Source organism: Aspergillus pseudodeflectus (assembly GCF_044049435.1).
Source record: "Aspergillus pseudodeflectus strain CBS 756.74 chromosome Unknown BJX68scaffold_1, whole genome shotgun sequence".
In the NCBI taxonomy this organism is placed as follows: domain Eukaryota; kingdom Fungi; phylum Ascomycota; class Eurotiomycetes; order Eurotiales; family Aspergillaceae; genus Aspergillus; species Aspergillus pseudodeflectus.
This window is the reverse complement of record NW_027263777.1, coordinates 1,879,892-1,900,707: the sequence shown is the minus strand read 5'-3', so window position 1 is coordinate 1,900,707 and position 20,816 is coordinate 1,879,892. Positions and strand designations below refer to the sequence as shown.

The 20,816-nt window shown below is 50.9% G+C and overlaps 6 protein-coding genes across 6 annotated transcripts; 5 read left to right on the top strand and 1 right to left on the bottom strand.

Annotated features, from left to right (window-relative positions):
• The first annotated feature begins 1,978 nt into the window (after window positions 1–1,978).
• On the top strand, window positions 1,979–3,386 carry BJX68DRAFT_14186 (MFS general substrate transporter). Its single transcript, XM_071036493.1, has 2 exons — window positions 1,979–2,178; window positions 2,227–3,386. Exons 1-2 carry the CDS (start codon window positions 2,010–2,012, stop codon window positions 3,375–3,377), a joined length of 1,320 nt encoding a protein of 439 aa, XP_070906077.1. The 5' UTR covers window positions 1,979–2,009; the 3' UTR covers window positions 3,378–3,386.
• Window positions 3,387–5,193: 1,807 nt separating this feature from the next.
• BJX68DRAFT_223590 (D-isomer specific 2-hydroxyacid dehydrogenase family protein) lies at window positions 5,194–6,650 on the top strand. The gene is made up of 4 exons (XM_071038171.1): window positions 5,194–5,428; window positions 5,477–5,543; window positions 5,616–5,899; window positions 5,990–6,650. Exons 1-4 carry the CDS (start codon window positions 5,281–5,283, stop codon window positions 6,574–6,576), a joined length of 1,086 nt encoding a protein of 361 aa, XP_070906076.1. The 5' UTR covers window positions 5,194–5,280; the 3' UTR covers window positions 6,577–6,650.
• Window positions 6,651–7,544: 894 nt separating this feature from the next.
• BJX68DRAFT_273994 (putative DNA mismatch repair protein) lies at window positions 7,545–10,360 on the bottom strand. The gene is made up of 3 exons (XM_071047577.1): window positions 9,833–10,360; window positions 9,416–9,780; window positions 7,545–9,370 (listed from the first exon to the last, which is right to left on the bottom strand). The coding sequence occupies exons 1-3, from the start codon at window positions 10,237–10,239 to the stop codon at window positions 7,602–7,604; spliced, it is 2,541 nt and encodes an 846-aa protein (XP_070906075.1). The 5' UTR covers window positions 10,240–10,360; the 3' UTR covers window positions 7,545–7,601.
• Window positions 10,361–10,499: 139 nt separating this feature from the next.
• On the top strand, window positions 10,500–12,232 carry pfa4 (putative palmitoyltransferase with autoacylation activity Pfa4). Its single transcript, XM_071036490.1, has 5 exons — window positions 10,500–10,865; window positions 10,915–11,086; window positions 11,136–11,435; window positions 11,489–11,567; window positions 11,615–12,232. The coding sequence occupies exons 1-5, from the start codon at window positions 10,531–10,533 to the stop codon at window positions 12,010–12,012; spliced, it is 1,284 nt and encodes a 427-aa protein (XP_070906074.1). The 5' UTR covers window positions 10,500–10,530; the 3' UTR covers window positions 12,013–12,232.
• Window positions 12,233–13,574: 1,342 nt separating this feature from the next.
• BJX68DRAFT_260780 (NADP-dependent oxidoreductase domain-containing protein) lies at window positions 13,575–14,666 on the top strand (the record flags this gene model as incomplete). Its single annotated transcript, XM_071043983.1, has 2 exons — window positions 13,575–13,743; window positions 13,810–14,666. The coding sequence occupies 2 exons, from the start codon at window positions 13,575–13,577 to the stop codon at window positions 14,664–14,666; spliced, it is 1,026 nt and encodes a 341-aa protein (XP_070906073.1).
• Window positions 14,667–15,778: 1,112 nt separating this feature from the next.
• BJX68DRAFT_273991 (ankyrin repeat-containing domain protein) lies at window positions 15,779–17,008 on the top strand (the record flags this gene model as incomplete). Its single annotated transcript, XM_071047576.1, has 1 exon — window positions 15,779–17,008. One exon carries the CDS (start codon window positions 15,779–15,781, stop codon window positions 17,006–17,008), a length of 1,230 nt encoding a protein of 409 aa, XP_070906072.1.
• Window positions 17,009–20,816: the final 3,808 nt, after the last annotated feature.

The window sequence follows — 20,816 nt, the reverse complement described above, 5'->3', positions numbered from 1 at the left end:
GCTGGCTGTAGGCTAGCTGCCCCAAACCATGATCGATCCCGTACCCAGAGGTAAGACGCTGGCAACCAAGGGTTGCGGCAAGCAGAAGACCGGAGGATCCGACTGTGGAGCTGTCGCTCGACCAACATCTGAAGGATTGATGATAGGCAGCTATAAGTCAGTCATCGACCTGCAATCAGGTCGTGAAATGTTACTGTCGCCGAGCAGGAGTGCTTGCTCGGATTTAACGAGGTGCAGAAGCCATCGGCAAGCTTTCTGCCCCCTCAACTAAACCCAGACGAATTGTTAGGTTGCGAAATGCTATTATTCAAAGGCCAATGGCCAAGCACCTACAGAGAGTTGACTCGATGTGATTCGCATAATGCTCAAGGGCATGATACGTCGCGCCTAGATCGAACTGACGCAAGCTTGAACGGTTTGCCAGCGGCATACAGGGCTTAGCGGGCAACTCCTGTTGGATGATACTCCGTATGGAGTAAGGTATAATAGGTGCAGGCCCACCGAACAACAATCCGGATACGTATTCCCACGCCTGAAGGTGGCGTCTTAGATCTCGTTTGGCCGACTTAGACCGTGAAGTGATTCTCACCCCTCATGGTAATTAAACGTCATCAAGCTCCCACACCACGATAAGGTCTACGTTCCTGCTGTCTTTCGATTGGTGAAGCAATCCTAGATTGGAATCTCGATATAACGAAACTGTCATACAACATTTACATCTCCCTTCCCATCTTCTAGCGCCCTCTCTGAAACAGCCTGTCACAGTGCAGAGCCAGATGCTGTTGTCTCAACGTCTGAAATAATCTCGATGCCTTACAAGTCCACGCCCTCGCACATCGCCAATACACCAAAATTTCTGTTGGAGACGAATCAGACCCTGAAATAGCTGCTCGCCACGTTCTGCAGCGCGCTCGCAAATTCCATCGCGCTCCACAATTTCCAGAACATTGTCACCAATTGCCGTGGGCAAAGGGTCATTGAATTGGGTGGTCAACCATATGAACCCAGCGGCGTTAGGACCATGTTCAATCTCTGCAGTCGTGCTAATGGACGATAATGGCAAGTCGCAACCGAGAGTCTTCGACGGATGGAGGATATCGGGGACGAACGCTTCCTCGGCGAACATTTGGCCGGTACGTCCCACTCCCGTTTGGGCTTCGTCAAGGATCATCAAAATACCTCGCTTCATGCATTCGATGCTCATTTTCGTCAGGTAGCCTTTTTGGGAGCTCGAGAGCTCCTCCCATTGACAAGATAGGCTCCATCACGAAGGCCGCGAGAGAACCAACAGTTTGTCGATCAATGAGGGACCACCCATACTCCATTTCCGTCTCCCAGTCGTACGAGCCTTCAGCGTGGCGGAATGGAGACCGATACGCATACGGTGCAGGAATCGCAAATTGGCCTGGCATGACCGGGCCACCGAACTTTCGGCCAGCAGAATACGTAGCCGAGACGACACCCTGCGTCAAGCCGTGGTAACTCGCTGAGAAGGCAATAATCTCGAATTTTCCCGTCGTGCAAACTGGCTCGTCTCATCACGGCAGCGGGAGCCGGACCCCTGGGCGAAGGCCGTATCGATCGCACTCCCATCCGCCATGCCTCGCGTGTCGCAAACGAATGTCACGTTGCGAAGCCAGGTGCGGTGCTGATCGATGTGTGATGTGCCAGCTCTACCAGACCGACTGTATCTCTTCTAGGACAGCTGCATCAATACTATATAGTAGACAATCCATATCGCTCATGATGGAAATCGGCAGGTGGAGTCCTCTTGCCGATTGATCTCTCCCAGCATCCCCCAATACTGGGTTTCAGCCAATCATTCTTCTCCAATGGCTTCTCAGGATCGGGATTTGCTCTGCTTTGGCTGATCTCTTGGCAAAACCCACCAACTGCCCCACAGCGGCCTGCCAGAAACCGCACTCCCCGCCATTCCATCTCAAAATCATCCTCAGGAAATTAAATAAATCCTCAAGAACTCGAATACCACTGCAAGGGACTTAGGCAAGATGAGACCGAGAGATTCGCAGATTCCCTCATTCGAGTTGCAGCCACAAGACCCAAACCACGGCGATGATTATACTCAACGAGCATCCTTAGAGCTGAAGCCCACTGATCGAGGACGCCATGCATGGACCGTCCTTATTGCCGGCGTAGTATTTGAAGCGCTATTCTGGGGTTCGTCCGTACAACCCCATCATATACACCAGCTAACCATAGATCCAGGCTTCCCAATGAGCTTCGGCGTCTTCCAGAACTATTACTCAAACATCCCCGAATTCCGCAAGAACTCGCACAACATCCCTCTAATCGGCACTCTCGCGCAAGCGCTGTACTACCTCGGCGCCCCCATCTCCGCAATCCTCACCAAGAAGTTCCCCAAGCGCCAGCGCCAACAGATCTGGATCGGCTGGCCCCTCTGCGTCCTCGGTCTCCTCGCGGCGTCATTCACTTCCTCGGTAAACGGCCTCATTGGCACCCAGGGCCTCCTTTACGGCATCGGCTTCGTCACCCTCTCGTATCCCATCATCAGCATGGTCAACGAGTGGTTCGTCGCGCGCAAAGGCATGGCCTTTGGCCTGATCTCCGCTTCCTCAGGCGTCACAGGCGCCGGGATGCCCTTCATCATCGAAGCCTTACTAAACAAATACGGGCACAAAACCACCCTGCGCGCCTGCGCAGTCGGTCTAGCAATCCTAACAGCCCCGCTAATCCCCCTCTTTAAGGGCCGCCTCCCCCCATCGGAAAGCGCAACTCTCGCCCGTTCCGACTGGGCCTTCGTCAAACGCCCGCTCTTCTGGATCTACGGCCTCGCAATCCTCATCCAGGGCATGGGATTCTTCTTCCCCTCCGTCTTCCTTCCGTCTTACGCGGCATCCCTCGACCTCCCCTCCGTCCAAGGCGCTCTCTTGTTGGCCATAATGTCCATCGCACAGGTCGCAGGCCAATTCGCCTTCGGGTACCTCTCCGACAAGACACTCCCCGTAAGCGTCCTCGCGACATTATGCTGCGTCATGGCTGCGGCAGCAGCGCTGGTCTTCTGGGGTCTCGCGAAATCGCTCGTCTTACTTATCCTGTTTAGTTTACTCTATGGGTTCTTCGGGTTCGGGTTCGGGACGATGCGTGTGGCGATGGGCCGCGCGGTTAGTGATGACCCGTCGACGATCTTCGCGACGTATGCGATTTTTGTGTTTTTGCAGGGGGTTGGGAATGTTCTTGTCAGTCCGATTAGTTCGGCGCTGATTGGCGGGCAGGCTGTTAGGGAGCGGTTTGCGGTGGGGAGGTATGATGGTGTTGTGATACTGACGGGGGCGTCCTCGGTGCTTGCGGCGGTGGTTATTGGAGGGTGGCATGGGTATCATTTTCTTTTGAAATAGCGGACGGACTATTTTGTGTGTGTATATATACCAGGTGGAATAAATCAGTAGGGAGTATTTACGGAGTGAGTCCAAGTAGTTTTATTTGCTCCAAGGGGATTATCTAGATTGTGTTCCACACTTCCCACAGTATCATTGTCAGCACCAATGTCCCAAGCAGCCGCCAAAGCGAATGAGACGAGGTTTAGGACATATACCCGACTTTTCAACAGTAACCAGAAGCTCGGCTGTTTCCAGCTAGGCTACCTGTGAGTCTCTGCCCCATCCTTCAGATTTAGGAGTCGACTCACAAGCCGCAGCGGTACGAGGAGCACGAGCACTCGGATGGACATCTTGGACTACAGATCCCACCAGATCACGGAAAACATCACTACTCGTGTATTCGTTTGGGACATCCGTGGCACCCTGGCACAACCACGAAATCCAGGATATTTAGGCAAGACGAGGTTCAACCGGACATTGCTGCTACCTGCACAAGCAATGTCTGGCAGATCTCGTTCAGTGCAGACGGAAGGTACATCACATCGTCTTTGCCGTTACCGCCAGTACTCGGGTTCCTGGTATGTTTGGAAGAATGACTTGGCGAGGCCGGATAAGCCATTATGCTCCAATGTCTCATCTAGAGGGGGCGATGCCCTCGCCATGGGCTCTTGCTCTGCTACTCTTCATGTGACAGAGAAGAAGCTATTGTGGACACAACATCACTCTTTGTGTATATCGATGCCAAAAGCAAAACGATCATAAAGCTACTCACATTCCACAAGGAGCCATATGACGCCTACCATATCACTAGTAGGTTACACTCTCATCAGGTAGACTGACCATTGACGTTACAGATCTCAAATACGATGAGTTCAAATTTGGGTCAGGGAACTGGGAGCACCTGGGTGTCCACCGCAACCAACAAGATTCATGGAAAGGGGCGTCATCTATTTGATTGGCCTGGACAGGAAATCTCGCCACGGTGTAGCCTTTATCGCAGACGACGACGGGTCAGATGGTTCTGTGTTTGTCAAAAGGACTATTCTGCAGCTACCGCCGGCTGGCAGGCTTCCACATAGAAGAGTCCAGGTTCTCCCGAGAGATTACACTGACATGACTCTTGATTATGTGGTCCTCTTGCTCTTCGACGAAGCGCGCCTTGAGGAGTATGAAGAGAGCGTGGTCAAATCCGTTCTCACCGTCGTGCGTGCCGCGGAGGTTCGAACCGACCTGACTCTCCCTTGGAAGACGAGAATGAGCTGGAGGTTATTCAGCCCATTCTGGTGCAGGAGGTTGGAACTGAATCCGTTCTGGAAAAGGCCCGGCAGGTAGGCTCGAATAGCGACACTGGGGCTTCGTGTGTGGATAACCAGAGTGCCGCCGCACGATCCGCAGATGCCTTTGCTAAGACTACAGCCTGGACGCCTAATAAGCCCAGTGTAGGTGTCCCAGACGAACCGTCGCTCTGTGGAATATGTGGATAGCCTAGACGACGATATACGCGCTGTAAACAGATTGCGTACTGCGGGATAGAGCATCAGAAGCGAGACAGGAAGACGCACAAGAAGAGCTGCAAACCGCGTTGAAGCTACTCCAACTGACACCTTCCGGCGCCAAATCGTTCGAGTATGGTGACTTCTTGCGTGACCGCGAACCAAGATTACTCCAACTTTCTTATCTCCAGCGGAGGTTACTGGTACTAATTCCACCGCGCCCCTTGCTAATTGTACTGGCCTGCAGCCTAATTGGCTGTAGCAACGGGAGCTCTAGACCCCCAGTGGAATTAGCAGCTGAGTCATTCCTGGTTACAATTCCAAGACAGCCGGCGACCCCGCTTTGTATAACTATAAGTACCCCTCGTCCCCTTATCACAGGGCGTGCTTGCAGTATCAGATATATCGTCAATAATACTTCGTTCAGCATGGGTGACGCTTCCCTCCCCAAGCCGAACATCCTCCTCGCCTTCTCCCAGGAATTCCCCGCTTCGTTCTATGACGAACTTCGGAAGAGGTTTCCGGATGCAGAGATCACTTCAGTAACTCTCGAGCCTGGAGTTCGCCTTCCATCAGGTAAATTCCCCATGGTTGATCGCGAAGCGATTCTAACCAGCGGCACAGAGATTGCAAAAAAGGCGAGCATCATCGCCACATTTAACAACCTCCCCAACCTCGAAGACGCCAAGCAGTAAGAATGCTCATGAGTCCCCAATTCCAGCCCCGCCGAGACTCCCGCAAGACCCCACTAACGACGCAACAGCATCAAATTCATCCACATTTCCTCAGCTGGTCTAGACAAGGTCATCCATGATCCCATCCTAACCGACTCCGACGTCCCTGTAACGACGAGCTCCGGTATCCACGGGCCTCCAATCGCAGAATGGACGCTGTTGAACTGGCTCGTGGCGTCGCGCAAGTTCAGCCAAACCTACGAAGACCAGAAGAAGCATGTATGGGGGTCGTATGACCAGTACGTACCGGGTATACATGATCATGTCGGGAAGAAGATTGGAATTCTGGGATACGGGAGTATCGGGCGGCAGAGTACGTTCCCATTCATTCCCAGTCAAGCCGGCGTCATCCGGTCCCCGTCCCTCTCCATGAAAAGACAAGAAATACTAACAGAAACCACAGTCGCCCGCGTCTCCGTCGCCCTCGGCGCAACCGTCCACGCCTTCACCGCAACCCCCAAACCAACCCCAGCCTCGCGCCGCGACCCGCACTACTTCGTCCCGGGCACCGGCGACCCCGAGGGAATCCTCCCCGCCTCGTGGCACCACGGCATCGACAAAGCCTCCCTACACGCCTTCCTCTCCCTCGGCCTCGACCACGTCGTCGTCTCCCTCCCTCTAACTCCACAAACAACACACCTCCTCGGCGCCGAGGAATTCGCCGTCCTCGCCGCACACAAACCGGCGGGGCGCAGCCGAAACCCATTTCTCACCAACATCTCGCGCGGGAAAGTCATCGATCAAGATGCGCTCGTTGCGGCACTTGAGAAGGGCGAGTTGAGCGGGGCTGCACTGGACGTTACGGATCCGGAGCCGTTGCCGGCGGATCATCCGTTGTGGGATGCACCGAATGTGCAGATTAGTCCGCATATTAGTGGGATCGGTGAGGAGTATTGGTTGCGCTCGTTTGATATTCTCAGGGTGAATTTGGATCGGAGTAGACGCGGGGAGCAGTTGGTTAATGCGTACAAGAGGGGGAGGGGGTATTAGAGGTATACAAGGAGTAGAAAGAAGTAGTGAGTATATATAGAAAAAAAATAATGAGATGGGGAACTTGTTCTATATCTTCTTCATTACTTTTAAGGACTCTGAAGGCTATCCTACCACTGAGTTGGGTAATTTTAGGCTTATTCTTTTTTTTCTTCTCGTATTAATCCATGATCCTGGCGCTACTATAAAATAAAAGAGCGCAGCGTAGCCACACCAACAAATATACCCTTGCGGAAAGCCATATAGTGACAGAGTAGAGAAAAACAAAGAATAAACCAAGGCCAGGCTCGATCCAGAGCCCCAACTTAGGTTCAAAAAGCATCCTAATCGGTCAGAAAGTTTATAAAGGAAAAAACGTAGCTCCTTAAGGTGTCAAAGCCGAGTGCCATACCCAAGCCACTCGACTATTAGAGCAGGACCCTGCGCCAGTCCTTACTTACGGCGGGGCATATACCAACATTACGTTCCTTCCAAGTGACTCTACGTCTCTGCAACTGAAGACACGGGCAGGCAGGCAGGCAGGCAGGCAGGTAAATAAAAGGTTTGGCAGTGGCGAGGATTTGCTCCGGCGGAATGAAGGAAAGAAAGTTACACTGGGACTGCGTTCTGCTAACATTTAATAAGGAGAAATAGGTGTTTCCTATTGACAGGAGGCAATATATTCTTGCACTCCTACTCTGCTCATGGCTATCTTGACTTCGTACGGAATGAGCACGGGACGGGAAACATGACGACGAAATATCAGGAACATAGCAACACAAGTGTCTCGCTTACTCGAGCATGGTATGATGCAGACAGTCAGAATTAGAACTCAAAGACTGATAAAGAAGCAGACAATACGGGAAAATATAATAGGATAGAAACAGGATATGTGGTCTAAAGATATACAGATGCAAGGTCATTAATCGTAGCATGCAATACTCGTTTTCGAGGAGATCGTCAGTGAATATCAGTGCAGTCAGCTTCATGCAAGCAGAAAATGCAAATCAGACAGAAGGAACAACAGCATCAAATACGGTCTAAAATCAATTCAGATGAGAAAAGTCAAGGTGCAAATCAACAGCAGCGGTTCCTTCGACCGCTTTGTACTGAGCCGTGACCAGGGCTGTAAGACGCGAGGTCCAGAGCTCAATGTCCTCCGTTTTGAGGTTGGTCAGGGCATTTTCTTTATCGCCGGTATGAGTATACGAATCTTCCTTGGAGGTAAGTTTGAATTCGTTATAGAGGAGGGGCAGCTCGGCCGGACGTTCGATCATGACATTATGCAGATCATGGCCGACTGGGATCTTTTCGAACGGTAGCTTTGTCGAGGCAACCCGTTTGAGCTTCGAGGTGTTCGCCGAATCTTTCTCTTGGGCCTCTAGGAAACGCTTCAGGTACGCTCTTGGGTCATGCGGGTTTAGTACTGGCGCCAGGGGTTTGCTAGGTATGTCGTCCTGACCTGCAATAAGAACCCGAGGTTGAGGCTCTGAGGCTAAGGCCGAACGAGCGGAGATATATCTATTCTTATGCGGGGAATTCGGGTTGCCCGACGGTCCAGCGGTTTGCAGTTGCATACGTCTCTCCTGAACAGCTGCCTTCTTTCTAATTTCGAAGTCGAGAGCTTTCTGAAGCTCAGGATTTTGGCTAACATCGTGGTCGGCATATATCTTGGCAGACCACTGCTCAAGAACAGGAAGGCCTTTGTGTCGGTTCGAGCCTCTTGTGCGTGGGGCTTGTGTAGGCGCCGGTACTTGCGGTGATTTCGAAGGCGGAGACGTATCCGGGGACTGGGATTCATTCGACTCGAGACCTGATACACTTGTAGGGCTCACACTTTCACCAAACCGTTGCTGTGCAAGAACGGACAGCGAAGGCCCACTGTCTTCTTCGGGCTGATCTCGGGTATTTTCAGGAGTAGGTTTGGCTTGAGTAACTTTCTGAAACCAAGCATCAATCGTCCCGTTGTCATAGTGCGCTCTGACACGGTCCCTCTGATGATTCGGGTTCCGCACCGGCGTTGTTGGCGATAGCTGTGTTGAACCTGTAGGCCGAACAAAAGCCCGGCTACTTAAGGGTGAATGGGAGGTATTGTTGGGAGGAGGTGAGCTCATGTAGGGGACTGGACTTAGCCCGCTAATAGTTTCCCTTGCCTGGTGTAGAGTCGTTTCATGATGATTGGTTGGAAATATTTGGGTTATCACTCCGTTACGGAGCCTTGAACTGGGTTGAAGTTGCCCTGCAGCATCTATACGGCTGACTGCGTTGGGAGACACGATGTTTTTAGATCGGCGAAAAAGCTCTGAGGGTTTTGCAGGTGCAGTCCTATTCTCCGGAGAACTTTGATAGTGCGGCTGTGGGCGTGCGGGTAGGACGTTCACAGAAGGAGGGGCAGATGAATCCGCAGCATTGAGCAGAGATGAGGTATGCTCAATCCGCGGCGCTGGTAGAAGTGCGTCGAATGCAATGTGAACGGGACTGACCTGTTCTCCTGGGCCCGATGTTGACGAGCGTAGGTTGAAAGATTTGCCATAGGTATCCTGTAACAGGCTTTCCACGAGGGAAAGGACCAATGTCTTGTCTTCGAACAACACATCATCCTTGGAGGGCTCGATGTTGACATCGTAGACTCCTCCAGGACACCTGAAGTGCAGATATAAAAAGGGATCAGTGACTGTTGTAGAATCACCATGAGAAAGTGAACGCAGATGTGACTTGTATAGCTTCAGGATATCCTGGGTGATTCCGCGCCCGGATGCCATTGGCCGACCATCAATACTAAGATATTGACCCTTGTTGTTCAATGCAGCGAAATCTGTCAAGGTTAGTATAGTGTTCTGCGAACTGATATGCGACGTACCAATGTCAGGTCTGGGAAGCATTCCCACAAGACAGAAACTGGAATTGTCTTCCGTCTGCGCCGGCCATTCCTTGATGACGCACATGGATACTAGCTCTATACCGACAACCTGCATTGCGGCTTCCCTAAGCGTAGCGTCTCGGCCTGGGGCGTACATCCAGTTGCTGCTCTCAATTCTGGACTTGAGAAGTTTGAAAGATAGTCTTGTAGTAGGCCGGGCCATCGCGTACGCCTGAACCATCTTTCGTATCTTTGTTATCGTCTTCTTGGCATCTTTGATCGAAGTTTGTCTTCGGACCGGGATGTGCCTGAACAGATCGGAGATCCGGACAGTGGTTCCGATGGGGTGAGATGTGCGCTCGGTGCTACAGAAGTAGGTTAGGTCATAAAAGTGATAGAACAACACAGTATACTCACCTCAATAGCTCTCCGTCTCGGCCATATTTCAGTAGAGACCCAACAACCTCAGCATCAACTCTCGTGGCTACGGTCAAGCCACCAGACATCTCAGCAGCACTTGCCAGTGCCTCGCCCCTGAAGCCAAGGGATGTGCCGCCTAGAGTCCTCAAGTCCTCCACTGTGCGGATCTTGCTTGTAAACCCACGTTTGCAGACAGCTTTGTGATCTTCCTGAGGAATTCCATGACCATTGTCCTTGACCTGAATGAGGCCAACAGTATCTTGCGTAATCTCAATTGAAATGGAAGTCGCGGAGGCGTCGAGAGCATTATCAAGGAGCTCCTTGACGATTGAGCTCGGATCGGAGATGGTAGACGTCGAGCCGATGGCCCTTGCCGTGCTTTGAGGAAGAGGCACGATCGGCATCGTAGAACGCCAACTCCATGCAATTGGCACTCATACCATGAGTATCTAGTATATAATGTCACCCAGGGATATACAAAGATATAAAGACTGGAATATAGTTGGTCTTGGCGAGTAAATGATGGTGTTGTTGAAGCAAGGAGAGAAAGGAACAGAAGTATTTCCACGCACGCTGTTCAGAGGCCGCGCACGTGAGCTTAGTCAGCCGCGCCTGCACCACCAACAACAAACGCGCGAAAGTTGGACTTGGTCACTTGTCAGCTCCAGGTCCAGATCAATGATGTGATGTAAAAAATGCTGTGCTCGTCATTCTCCATCTCAAGTCTAGCCATTCCGGCGGTCTCTATACTGATTTCTTTTCTCGCGTATACGTCGCAGTATTTCTTCCTTCATTTCAAGGAAGCTTCCCTGAGAAGAGAGGAAGTTTGGCGGATCAATTTTTTCGCCCTGTGCATCTGGATCTGCTACTACCGGGCTTGCACCGTCAATCCGGGTCGTATTCCAGAAGGATGGGAATCGAAGGATCGCCAGTCGCTGAAGGCCGATCAAGCCGACGGCCGGCAACGGTGGTGTCGGAGATGTGAAGCTTTCAAACCACCGAGAGCACATCACTGCAAGACATGTCGAAGGTGAGCCTGAACTGAACTCTGCAATGGCATAGGCTCACATTATCCCCAGATGCATACCTAAAATGGACCATCATTGTCCGTGGACGTCTAATTGCGTCTCTCACTTTACCTTTCCGCATTTCATTAGGTTTTTGTTCTACGCGGTGGTTGGGATGTCGTACCTTGAGACTTTGCTTTTTGAGCGAGCGTCAATTGTTTGGAAGTCTCGAAACCTTCCAAGCGTAAGAGTGCCGCTCGGCTCTGTATGGAGTTAGCTGACTCAGTTTTCAGTACATGGGACCTAGTGCAGGACAATTGGGGCACCTATTTGCTTTACTCGTCACCAATAGTTTGACGGTGTTTGCACTCTTCATCCTCCTTGTGCGAACCTTATGGTCGCTCGGCACAAATACGACCACGATTGAATCATGGGAAATTGAACGACACGAGACTCTTGTTCGACGAGCGCGCCACTTCGGAGGATTCCTGCCAGGCCCCGGAGGGATCAGTGTGCAAATCAAGAAGCAAGAGTTTCCATACGACATCGGCATCTGGTCGAATATCAAAGCAGGAATGGGTGGGAGCCCCAATGTTAGTGGTCTCATCAAAGCGGTAACTGCGCATACTAACTGCTGGTCTGATAGGTGCTAAGCTGGTTCTGGCCATTGGCTCGGACTCCTCACAGGAGCACCGGCTTGGAGTATGAGGAGAATGGCTTTGAGGGTCCGTATACCTCTTTCTGAGGAATGGGCAATGCTGACAACAAACAGACGCTAGCGTTTCATGGCCTCCTCCCGATCCAGATCGTATTCCACTACCAGCAAGGGGCCAGGCGAATAGTGCTGCGTTTGCGTCTGGAGCGACTGGGAACTTTGAGATTGATGCCTTCAATAGACGAAAAGCGGAAGATTTGAAGCGCCAGAAAACCTCAATCGAGGTACAACGGCGCAAGCCATTCCACGTCAGGTTCGATGACTCACTGTCGACTTCATCTTCAGAAGACGGCGATTACAGTGACAATGGTTCTGTTGATGGCGAGGAATCCTGGAAGAACTCCGAAGGGGAACGTCTACGCGACTTTGGCGTCGATGAAGAAGTTGAGTTCTACGACGAAGAGGATATCCCACTGGCCATTTTGATGCAACAACGGAGGCAAAAGGCGCACTGAAACAGCTTTACACCAGTAACAATCATAGATCGAAGCTATCAGGGAATGCATGCCTTTCAGCCCTCTGCGCAACGTCTTTTAGTCCCACATATCCAAGTCACTGACTACTATCTTCAACGCGAGTTACCACAGTCTGCAAGATCTCACATATCTCTGGTATGGCCAATTGACACTTTTCGGGCTTGAGCACTTCCAGAAGCGAAGCTCCCATAAGGCGAACCTAGCCTGCCAGCCCGCTTTGAGAGCCGAACTTGTAAGTAGCGTCGGTCGATGCTCCGCCGAGGACCTCATCAACGCCTAGGAGAAATACAGTAACTCGGTGAATCTTGATCTCCACAGCTGGTATCTAGGATCTTGTTTGTTGGTTCCGAGTCGAGATGCGGGAGTCTGGGTCAGCTTCGGGATGAAGGCTGCGAAGCTGGAGTACGCTGTTCTTACGTTAGATCGGATAGGCGGCATGAGGAAGCTGGTCAGTCAGTATGTCGCGTCTAGTGGCCAGTAGTCCTTTTGGTGATCGGACTGCGCGGTAGACGAGGCCATGACAAAGAGTTGGGTTTCCACAGCTGGAGGTCGACCAGTTAGACGAAAACTCTGACGAATCGAACATTACTCCGTGAAGTCTCTCCTCAACGCACATCTATTCGGTTTCTCCAATTTGAAAACAACTGTGGTTTATGCATGGCTACGGTGGAAATGCCGAGCCGATCTGCTGTCCAGTCAGTAGTTCCAGGCACCAAGGCATCAACTGCACACGGTCGCGGAGACTCGCATGCTTCACCAAGAAAGGAAAAGCGTCCATCTGAAACTTCGTTGATTTTGTGCAGAACACAAGATTGTGCATAAACTCCGCAAAGATGGAGAACGACCGGTTTCCGAAGGAGAAGTCCAGGAAGTGGGAATCAGCTTATATTTGGTAAAATCCTTTGCACTTTGCCGAGCATCGCCGGCCAGTAATTCCGCAATTTCCCCGTCCTCCTGACTCGTATTGAGTCAGTGACTTTTCAGTCTCGAGGGAGTCTGCAGTAGTGCTGAGCAGGGCGGACCTGGACGGGACCTTGATGATATACTCCACAATCGACAGCGATTACGATGCAGGTTGATGAAAAGACACCCCTGTACCTGCAAGTGGTAGTGCGCTCGATGACGGCAGACCATGCCGCCAGCTCCGTTCGCTCAAACAGCTCGTGCCGAACCAGCATGACCAATAAAAGATCCGCCGGAGGTTCAGGGTTCAGGATCTGCATTTCTAAGCAGGACCAAGACTCCAGGCTGTGATGCTGAAGCAGTTGTTTCGGCATAAGCAGTTATCCCCGTCTGCGTCGACAGGCGGCTTTCTCAGCCGACATGACGTATAAAGCTGCTCTGACCCTGTCGCGGGAGAACCGTGCCCCCGTCCAATAAGACCTGAACCCACCCAACAAAGTCCGCAAAATCCGGTATATCCACCTGGGCATGCCGTTTGCAGACAGTTAAATAGAGAGCAGTTTTCCAGACGACAATCGAACGCTATACCAGACATCTCTAGAACAACTACCTACAACACGAACAAAATCTTCAGCGACATGGCACCCCTTCCAACTCGTCCCTTGGGCAAAAACGGGCCCCAAGTTCCTCGCCTCGGCTTTGGAACTATGGGCTTGAGCGTCTTCTATGGCCCTGTCAAGCCAGATTCTGAGCGTCTAGCACTGCTCGACAAGGCATACGAGCTCGGCGAGACATTTTGGGACTCTGGTATGTTCTAGATATCAGATGTCACTCCTATATATCCCACGTAACTAACATATAACCTTTCTGCAGCCCAACTATACGGCGACAGCGAAGTCCTCATCGGCAAATGGCTCGCCGCCAACCCCTCCAAGCGCAAGGACATTTTCCTCGCCACGAAATTCTACTACCGACTCGTCAACGGCGAGCGCGTCACCGACACGACCGCCGAGAATGCCAAGCGGTGCTGCGCCGAGTCTCTGCAGCGTTTAGGCGTCGACTCCATCGACCTCTACTACGCCCACCGTCTCGACCCGAACACACCCGTTGAAGAGACTGTCCAGGCACTCGCCGAGCTCAAGGCCGAGGGAAAGATCAAATACCTTGGTCTGAGCGAATGCAGCAGTGAATCGCTACGCCGCGCATGCAAGGTCCATCACATCGACGCCGTGCAGGTCGAATACTCCCCCTTCTCACTAGAAATCGAATCGGAGCAAATCGGCCTCCTCAAGACGGCGCGAGAGCTCGGCGTCGCCGTCGTCGCATACTCTCCTCTCAGCCGCGGTATCCTCTCCGGCACAATCCGCGAACGACCAGACTACGGCGCAGACGATATCCGCGCGATCCTCCCGCGATACAGCAAGGAGAACTTCCCCAAGAACGTCGAGGCGGTCGATAAGCTGAGGGCACTCGCTGAGGAGAAGGGCGTCGCGGTTACGCAGCTTACGCTGGCGTGGTTGTTGGCGCAGGGTGATGATATCTTTCCGATCCCGGGGACAACACGTGTCGAAGCTCTGGTTGAGAATGTGGAGTCGCTGAAGGTTGAGCTTACGGAGGAGGAGGTGAGGAGGTACAGGCAGATTGTGGAGGAGTCGGATGTCTCTGGCACGAGGTATCCGGAGGCGTTTAGTGCTACGTTGTTTGTGGATACTGTGCCGCTTAAGGCTTGAGATAGAAGATAAGATATACTGTTCAATGAAGACATGTGACTCAGTAAGACTTCCTTTGCGAGTTTATTCTCCTCCTCGTCCTCGAAGTGTATTTCCTCTGCAATGACTTCACCCAGCTATCCCCAAGATTGCCACTCGGCGGCCTCGTTAGCCACTGTAGTACCTCTCAGCCTATTTCGTGTAGTCTCCAGCAAGCCTTTTGAGGACAAGCTTGAACACTCGTGTGTAACCATTTGTTTAAACACCTTCTTAAACACCTTCTTAAACACCTTCTTAAACACCTTCTTAAACACCTTCTTAAACACCTTCTTAAACACCTTCTTAAACACCTTCTTAAACACCTTCTTAAACACCTTAAACACCTTAAGCAACATAAACACATCGCAAAGGGCACGATTAGCTGACGCTCTTCAGTGGCCATCCAAGTAGCAATGAGGCTATTTAGAACAATCAAATATGAGCTATCTAGGTGGTCCGCTTATCTCTTAAATCCAACCAGAGCTACAGACAAGTCCTAGAAAAAGAATAAAGATTCTATACCAGTGATTATGAAGAAAGAAGCGTTGAAAGGCCCCACTTGTCAATGAGGTATGAACTTCACTTTATAGACATAGAGAGGAAGACCCCAACCATACCAACATACCAACCATATCATCCCTCTCAACTTTTCTTCTACTGACTTCCTTCAATACCTTCATCCATCTACAGAAAATAGAGAAGTCGACGATTCTCCAAATTATACCATCATGAATGTTCCAGCAATAGTCGCGGCTTCCAAGCCAAAGACAGTCCTGGATCCAACCAAATCCTGGACACCTACAAGCATTCGTTCCCTGCACACCCTCCCCTCCACGATGATATTTCGTATCATCAAGTACCTTTCGAACCCGGACATCCTTTCCCTCGCCCGGGTGACCCAGAGGCTTTACCGGGTCGTCAACCCCGTCGTTTACGAACGCCTTTTTCCGCAATTTCCCAAAGCGCTAGAATGGCTGTACAAAAATGACCAAACGATGGTTATCCGCCACTTCACTCAAGCTGCCGTGAAGTACGAGGGTAGACATCCAGCTTCCAGACAAGGAAAGACGCAACAAGAGCCGTCCTGGGCCACCATGAAGCGCAGCGAACTGGTAGTCGACATCCTCCTCTCCACGGACGACCTGAACAGTCCCTACGCAAACGAAGCGTACCAGACCCCTCTATCGCTCGCAGCCGAGACGGGAAACGTACGACTTGTGAAAGACCTCCTCTCAAAAGGAGGAAATGTCAACGCCATCGACAGTGTTGGCAACTACGGCCGCACGCCCTTGATCTCAGCTCTCTCCCCACCGATGGAACGGACCAATACTGTCCTCCAGCCCTCCGCATGGTCAGAGTCCCAGCTCGACCTGCCCTGGTCTCCGCGCCGCATGACGAATGAAGGTATAGAACTGAGCAAGGAACGCATCAGTATGGGTCTCCCTCCAATCCGGTACCCGGACCCCACGGCTCGCTACCGCGCCTACCAGAAGAGAAAGGCGCGGTATGAAGAACATTTCACGGCGAAATCCCCACACAAACAGATCCTTCATCAGCTGCTGGGTGCCAAAGCGGATTTCGAGCTCCGCGATCGGCTAGGTCGCTCGCCGCTTATCTGCGCCGTTGCAGGCGGTTCTGTCGCCGTAGCCGAGCTCCTCCTTATGCGTGGTGCAGACGTGAACGGGCACGGCGGCCTCCCGAGCCCACTGTTCCACGCCGCAGCAAACGGAGATCTCGAAATGGTGCAGCTTCTACTCGTGAATGGAGCGAATACGCTACCTCGCTCTCGCGAAGATCCATGGTCGCCTCTCTGGATTGCGGCGAAGAATGGGCATTTTAATATCGTTGAGGCGCTGCTAAGTTACCCGGTCGAGAAGCCGTATCTCAACAACAAGGTCACAACCTGGGAGCCTTTGAGGGATGCGGCAAAGCGGGGCCATGGTCGCGTCGTCCGGTCCCTGATCGAGTACCACAAGGTTACCTGGCCGCACTTATCTCTCGGCGAGGAAGGGCTCTTCTGGGCTGCGTACGGCGGATGGGAGAGGATCTTCCGTATACTCCTCGATGCGGGTGCGCCGTTGAGCGGGTCGTGTGAGAGCTTGGAGGGTATACCAATCCTGTCGGGTGCTGTGATGGGGAGGAATATTGAAATCATCAAGCAACTCCTTGGCACGAAGGCTGATGTCAACGTCCGCGATAAGCATGGTTGGTCTGCGAGGCACTGGGCGCGCTGGACATATAATAAGGAGGTAGTGAAATTGCTCCCTGAGGACGACGAGGGTGAAGCCTTTAACCCTGCAATGGGGGGGCCATCTGGACTCTAGCCTCCTCACGGCAAGTTTCTAGGCTGTGTCCCTTAGGCTGTTAGGCTGATGTAGTGAGCATGTAACAGCGATAGCTTTCCGCCTCTCTCATATGGAAGTCATCTTGAGCTAGTACCCAGAAAGCATATGTGATGATCTAAACTCAATAGCTATTAAAGCGACAATCATACTCATATGCAAAAATTCTTTCTTCCCTGTACCCACTTCTACCACTTTGAATATGCAACGGCGCTGCATTTTATGTCTTCCTTAAGCCATTCGAGCCTTCGAGGATGATTCTCTACATGTTGCCATGGCATATCAACCGTGAGACTACTATATATTTTCGACCTATGCGCAAGATCAGACCCGAATAGGTACCGGCAAGGCAGCGTGGCGGGACTTCAAGAGCATTTAAACAGATGCGCAAGGCTGCAAGCTCTTCAGAGTACGTCACCGCTACATACGACTGCACTGCATTATCAAGTTTCGGGGCCAGGGGAAGCGTGGCAAGTGGTTTTGCTACGAGTTCCGGTTCTTTATGAGTAAAGGCACGTGCCTATCTTATTTCTCTATGCACTTATAATCAAATTCGGCCATGGAACCTTGTACCATTGAGCATACCACGGCTTTGAGAGATAGGATATGATAATAATCATGCTTCCATATAAAATAAGCCGTCTGGAACAAATGGTCTAGTCTAGAAATAGCGTCAAGGCGGCTACGAGATCTGATCGTCTATCAGGCACTGCAATCTTAGGGTACGGGAGAGGATGACTCGGGCGGAAACATCCAAACTCCGCCAAGAAGGTGTTGCATGTACTGCACTTTTAATCCAGGGTACACCATTGACACGGACAGATGTGGTGCTTACTCTGGAAATGTATTAGACGCGTGCCATGTCAGACGCTAAGAGTTTGGTAGAGCGATGCAGGGGATTGGCTAGCATCGAACGAATAGTTGGACACGCAGCTGCGCACTTCTCAAGTCTGGAATAGTTCAGGAAACAAGTATGCACAGCACCAGGCGCCATTCTCCATTTTCTTTTCCGTTCCGTTCAGTTCATATCCAACAGCCACTGAAAGTCCCAATGTTTAGAAACACCCATGGCCATTATAAGACACCATCCTGGCTCCCCAAAAGCGATTCCACTTTTCATCTCATAAATATATCTCATAAGTCTCTTCGCCCCATATTCCGCGACTTTCCAGCCTTTCTCTATATATCTGCATACAATGCCTATTACTGTCGAGGCAACCAGAGCTATTATCGCTGTCCTAATTGCAACTGTACCAATAGGAATTTCCATTTTCAAGTACTGGAAGCGCCGGACTAGTCAGTCTGGGAATACCGGTGAGATTCCTTAAGCTATGGGCTCCAGACTTTTGGGTCTATACTTACGTACCATGTCCGATCTATATAGGCAACCCGGCGGACGGAGATATGCCCCTCGGCCCCAGCGTCAACCCTCAAAGACTTACTGCGCATTCCGACGAAGAAACAGGCAAGTTGTCGTTGCCTCTTCGCTCTGCTTTTCTCTCAAACTAATAAATTTTGTCATAGGAATTCCCGTTAGGAGCTACACATTCCCTTCCAGCCACAGGACAGCCATCGTCCAAACAACCATCGTCCTCGACCGATACAATACTTAGAGTCGTGTCGGTATCGATTTGCAATAATAGTTAGGAAAGGAATTCAAAATATGGACATTGCGTTTTCCTATAGGTATCAAGATTGAAAATGTTTGCGTCGGCCATAAAAGTCCCCTTATCATCCAGTATACTGACTGAGACAACTGTTCGCTATTTTTGTGGTTCCTATAGTATCATGATACCGATCATAATAGCCCTGGAAGTCCTGGCGGCGCATATTAAGCCGGGTCGGGTTTATGGTGAGACTTCGTGAGAATCACTATGATGTACGAACTTAGTCTGTTTTCAGGATGGACTTCAAGTGGCAGTGTATATCATGTTAGCTTGGTGGGGCAAGAAGAAGAGGACATCGCACTGGCGATGTGGGAAGCCACATCCGCGGCCACCCTGGGCGAAAGATGAAGAGATACCAATGACTGGACCCTAAGATCTCGCATCTCGTTCATGCTAGATACTACCAGTATTTGGGCGTCATAATTCAGGTACGATGCCAAGTTCGTCCCTGTTTTCAGCTGAGAGTCTAGATTGAACAATCTGCAATCTTTCCATTTTTTGCCGCAATCCCTCGCGTGTTTTCTGCAATCTCCTCAGTTTGCTGCATTATTCCCTGTATTTCATCCGCAATCGCCTTGCTTGGCGCTGCAACCTTTCCAGGACCTCGTGTGTGAGATATTTGTACCAGATGCATTTAAACCCCTCCCAACGCGCAATCGTATAAGCTCTTCTGCAATTCATTGCATTTACTTTGAATTCGATTGTTCCCCAACCAAACCAAGAAGAGACCCTTTGCAAAGATCTTCACAAATCAGCTTAGAATATCGCACCTTGCACATCAGATGTCCATCCCAGCAGACACAGTTCTTGGTATCCTCTCCCTTATGGTTGCGGTCATCACTATGGGATTGGCGCTCTCGAACTGGAGGAGCAGGACAACATACGATTTGGCCAGCAGTGAGACAGCCCGCCTGAGTACTACAGGAGGATACCTGTGACTAATCTTTCGCCATAAAGGAGCTTCTGATGATTACCTTTTACCTGTATGGCGTCCACAGGATGCTGTGGCCAATCAACATAGTCTGGTTTCCATCCTCGCGACGCAACCACACGGTGCATCAGACTCTGCACATCATGATTACTACCAAGGTAAGATTTGTCTTACCTTACCTCAAGAATACATCTCAAACCAGTACTAATCTGACCGCTCATTGCTAGAAAGACCCATTCGAGCCGATACAATTTACCGGAGAACAGTGGCCTCACAGATGGAGATCATTCACCGAGTCTATCACCCATGATTGACCTTTGCTGTGTTGTGGACAGAGGTAGTCATGGTGTTGTCCTAGATTTCTGGGCGTCTGGCGGGTTTATCTATTTTATCGTCTGAAGCATGGGGTGTAGTAACATACTCCTCACTGGACACGTTTAGCGAATAAAGGGTTCTTGTCAAAGGGTGAGTATCAGTCAGTCCATCTAGATATGTGCGCGCGAATTGTACATTTAGAAGTAGAACCATCCTGAAAGATCCCAGATTATTACGTCTGTTTTTGCGATGCTTCTCCAGTCTTTAGTAGAAGCCCCTGATATAATGCTGGCGACGTGGTTTATTTCTTATTTTTGATTGCCATGCATAACTTGAATATATTCAAGTGAATGAATCCTGCAACTTTTGATGTTCAAGCTTTAGCAAAACTCGCAAAGCTATGGCTCCGTTCAAGGCCAGATGTCACAGGGTACTGGTGGGCAAGAGGCAATGGCAATGGGCCATTCATCTGTACCGAGCAGCCTACTTTCAAGGACTTCCCCAGACATAGACTATCCTATTATTGCTTGTATTGCTGTGGCGATGGACTGATTCATTGACATCACTCTTTATTTCTTGAATTACCTTTTAGAAAGCACATGAGGCGAAAAGTATCGTTGAATATAGAGACATAGGAGATGCGCCGCTTTCTATTTCTGTCCATTTGACTTCTCACAACCTCGACTAGAACATTCTGAAGCTTCGGGCCAAGCTTGGCACAAAAGTCGACACCGATTCATTACCTTGCGGCTGCCCAAGCATCTGGTTGGCTGGTCAGCGCGCCTCGCGTCGTGCGAAGAAGGGAGAAAATCGAGGAAAGATACCTCCCTCCATCCCAGAGCTACTGTAGAATATATGAAGCATCTAGTTCATCTTA